This window comes from Vanessa atalanta, chromosome 11 (genome assembly GCF_905147765.1).
Source record: "Vanessa atalanta chromosome 11, ilVanAtal1.2, whole genome shotgun sequence".
Lineage (NCBI taxonomy): Eukaryota > Metazoa > Arthropoda > Insecta > Lepidoptera > Nymphalidae > Vanessa > Vanessa atalanta.
Window position 1 is genome coordinate 2,760,545 of NC_061881.1, and position 4,272 is coordinate 2,764,816.

General features: G+C 31.9%; 1 protein-coding gene across 10 annotated transcripts in view; it reads left to right on the top strand.

The window, feature by feature from the left end:
- Window positions 1–2,657, top strand: part of LOC125067307 (serine/threonine-protein kinase Doa) — a 54,019-nt gene extending 51,362 nt beyond the window's left edge. For 9 of the 10 annotated variants that reach the window (XM_047675830.1, XM_047675834.1, XM_047675829.1 and 6 more), the window contains 2 exons: window positions 191–338; window positions 2,245–2,657. In XM_047675830.1, coding sequence (XP_047531786.1) covers window positions 191–338; window positions 2,245–2,315 — 219 coding nt within the window. In that variant the 3' untranslated portion in view covers window positions 2,316–2,657. Of the gene's footprint in view, window positions 1–190; window positions 339–1,671; window positions 1,703–2,244 lie in introns of all 10 variants that reach the window. The other variant, XM_047675826.1, reaches the window with a different exon arrangement.
- The last annotated feature ends 1,615 nt before the right edge of the window (window positions 2,658–4,272 follow it).

Consider the following 4,272-nt stretch of genomic DNA (forward strand, 5'->3'; position numbering starts at 1 on the left):
TAAGTAAAAACATAATAAAAAAAGGCAGAATTCGTTTAGACGTTTCCTACATTAAAACAAAAAATAAAGGTTTACTTGTAAACAATATGGAAAAAGTTACTCACGCGGTCACGGAATTCAATTACCTCTTGTCGAATTATTATTTCAAACTTGCATTGAAATGCCAATATATTACTGACATGATTTACAGAGGTACCTGCAAAGCAACAGTGAGGAGCACCGGCAGCTTTTCGAGCTGATAGCGCGCATGCTGGAGTACGAGCCCTCGCAACGCATCACGCTGCGAGAAGCGCTCAAGCATCCCTTCTTCAGTAAGCTGCCGTCGCAGCAGCGTCTTGGTTAGTTTCGCCATCTATTTTTACCTAAACAACAACTCATTCTTATAATTACTTTTTTAGTTAAAATATCGTTTTCAATAATATAGTCTATTCCTATAGAAGGAAAAAGGTAAATAAACTTTTGATATATGTACATTAATCAAGCAATTTGCTGATAGTTGTCAAAGTGTGTATTGTTTGTAGTACACAAACAATTCTGGGATAATTTATTTTTATTTACAAACATTTCTAAGTTTTGATAGCAACGGCTTCGCTATTTTAGACGCGATTTATCTATTTAATTAATGAATATAGAGGTTGTTTATATCATAATTAGCTTACAACTAAATATACATGAACAGTGATATTATTGTCAATTTATTTGAAATTTGTATATGAATTAAATTGAAATTGGATGAGCCGTATCGAGAAGTATCGCAAAAAATACTTACAATGGGTGTGTTTTTATTTTAATTAAATCTTAAACATCATAATTATATTTTTGAAATGGCAATCTTTCGAGCAAAGAATCAAATCTGTTAATTTAAAAAAAAAGCAACCCTTATTTATATACCCTTCAATATTATTATCACAAATAAGAATTGTATTCTATGAAGTACTGATATACATACTTCTGTGCTCTGGTCAAGATGATGCTCCATTTTATAATATTGATATAATATATATTTGTTATTAAACGACAATACTTGGAATAAACCTAATAACTTGGAATTAAATAAAAACAAATCTATAAATAATAAACATATATTTAAATAATATGTATGTAATGAATAAAAAGTGAATATGTAAGTTTTGTAAAAACATTTATTGTAACTAATGATAGATTCTGATATTCTTTTGCTTTGCTTATGATTCATAAATTAATTGATAATGTATTAAACAAACAACCTTTTACTGTACTAAGTACGAGCCCCACTATTTTAATTGAACTTCATATCCAATTATTGACTCTAAAGACCCGAAGTTTTCATTTACCTTTTACATTTCTTCCATTGAAATAGACTATCGTTTAAGTGATTTCTATCAAATTTTTGTTATTCATTCAAAAAGGAATTTCGACTACATGCGATGTACTTTATGTAATATTTACTATACATGCTAATAAAATTATGAACAAGAAAGGCTTACAAATTGTACTAAAATTAGTTCCATAATTACAAAGAGCATTTATATAGAAAACACCAACATCTGTGTCCGTTTCCTGTAGTACTCCGCTCATTCATATTTAGTCTCGAAAACTATTTTCATCAAATCAAGCCAACATAGACAATGTATAAATATAAATAAAGTGATTGATAGGTCGCAGATGTGTGATTTAAATTGTTTGTTATAGGATTCCAGTCTACAAGGCCGTCGTATCTTAGGTCAGGCCTGTTTTAACTCGTTAGATGCTTCTTAGCTTTGTATTTCTAACGTGTGAACACATGCTGCGACATGTTTAATTTTTTTTTTTTTTTCGTTTCTTTAGTCAGTGTGCCTATTATAAGTTTTGCTTCCAAAACTTAGATAAATAACTTAAATAAATATTTTTATTTATTTTAATAAAATTATCGCGTGATTGTAATTTTTTATTTATTGTTTTTTTTTCGATAATGTTTATGTTGGAATGATTGTCTCTTAAAAGTTACAGTTGTTGATGTTAAATTAGCATGTTCACCCTCACCGGGCATTAGTATATTAAACACCAGATACTTCCCTTTTTTTAAATGTTTAGTTCTAAACAAGTTCTAAATTGCTATTTATACGATTGCTGAACTTTAATTAATTACTACGAATTGCAACAAAAATATTTTTAAAGTTAACAGAACATATACCTTCTTTGATAATAATACAAAATCTTATCATTAAATCAAACGTAAATAATAATCGAAACCTTCACACTAATCATTAAGTATTTCTTTTGCAGGCAATGACCGCGCCAGGTGCAACGGTGAGGGTTCGGGGTCCCGTGAGCGATCACATTCGCTCAGCAGGTGAGCCGAGCCGCGCTGGCCGCCGGCCGCTCGCCCTCGCCGACCCTGGCCGCCGCCGGCCGACGCGGCCCGCTGTGGCCGACTCTGGCCGCCGCCGGCTGACGAGACCTGCGGTGGCCGACTCTGGCCGCCGCCGGCCGACCCGCCCCGCGCCGGCCGACACTGGCCGTCGCCCACCGGAGCGCCCGCCCCGTGTGAACGTGTACATTGTTAATGAAGTGATAAGTGATATAATTATTTTGCAGACATTGTAATCTAGGTTATATTTTGTTGTGAATCGGTACTTCTCAATTTGTATTTATAAATAATTACTACTTGAAATAAAGACTGTTGGTCTGAGAGAAAATATGTTTTATTTTTTATTAATTATTATTTCCATATATTTTGCGTAATGCATACCTTAACTCGTGAGAGACTAATGTTGGTATTGATCCTTATATATTTCCTGACCCAAAAATTAAAACTTTAAATAGCTGCAATTATCTTCAAGATCAATGAGAGTTGTTAGCCTTGCTTCTTGAAATGTCACGTTAAGGTCATATTTTTGTGTACTAGTAAGCTAGGTGTTATTAATTCTACACATAAAGCAAGGATATATTAGATTGACAATGGAACTAATAGATCAGTACTTATAGATCCGTCAGATTTTATTTACCCAATAAAAGTTTCGTTTTTCATTACTTTAACAAAATTTATTTATCAAAGAACAATATTAATATTTTTATTTTGAAAACCGTGGAGACTATCACAAATGATCTTTTTTTGTGCATGATTTCTGCCTCTGGTTTGTTTCTTTTGTTGAAATTTAAATGTCTTTCGGTTTGTTTTGACCCCAAGTTGTAACTGTTTAAAAATAAAAGCATCCACGTTGCGGTATGGATAGTTCTATTTTTTAACCGCTTAATCTAACATAAATAACTTACACAAATAATATTACAGGAAAGTGTTTGCTAATACTAGTTATTATATAACATATAATATGAATAAATCGTAACATATATCAGAGCCGCGACTTATTGTGTATTGGAGTAATAAGAAAAAAATTGATAAAATAGTATCATCTAGGAAAGCTATTCAGATGGGGCTGCAGGTCCGCGAAATAAAAATGTAGTGCTTCATCCACAACTCGAAATCGCGTCAAAAAAATTGTCCATGTTTTTTACGGGCAACGTCTCTGTTACGCTTTCTGGAATCATGCAAACAACAGCAGGAGCAAAGAAGACATGACAATTATTTTGTTTACGATTTTATTTTTTAACTTTGGTATTCCTCATGAATTGGTGAAAAAATGTCTGTAAAATACTAAAACTGAAGTATTAGTAATGTTATAGAACTTGAATTAATAGTTATTTTGTTATTTTATAACCATCTAACAATTTTTTTCACAAAGTTATAAACAAATACGCTTTTCACCCTCTCAACCCCCTAGCGTTCAACGCAGAGGGTTGAAAATTTTAATTTGTTATTATTTTAACGTCCCAAACCATATATCAAAAAATCATAATGATACTAATTACTTGACCTTCACGGGCTTTATTGACTGGCCTATAGAGTGGATATGCGAAATTGTGTGGTCATCACAATTTAACATATAATTAATATTAATTTATTTGCATTCGCATATATCCACATGGAATAGGTAAATCGAATGTTGTTTATTTTGCCATTTCAATAAGCCAGTATCAGTGATACAGTATCGACAATAACTTTTTATTGTAATTCGATAGTGCGGTAAATACCTGTAGTGGTGTATCACACTGCATTGGTCCGTGTACTTTTAATTGCATTGTTTTTGTAAATATGCCGATTGTGTTTCAAAAAAATAAATAGAATAAAAATAACGATATCATAGATTATAAATCGATTATAAAATGCTAAAAAACAAACAATCTGCACGAATACCTGAGTGTGCACTGATAAAGGATATAAGGATTTCATTTGCTTAAATAATAAAATATTAA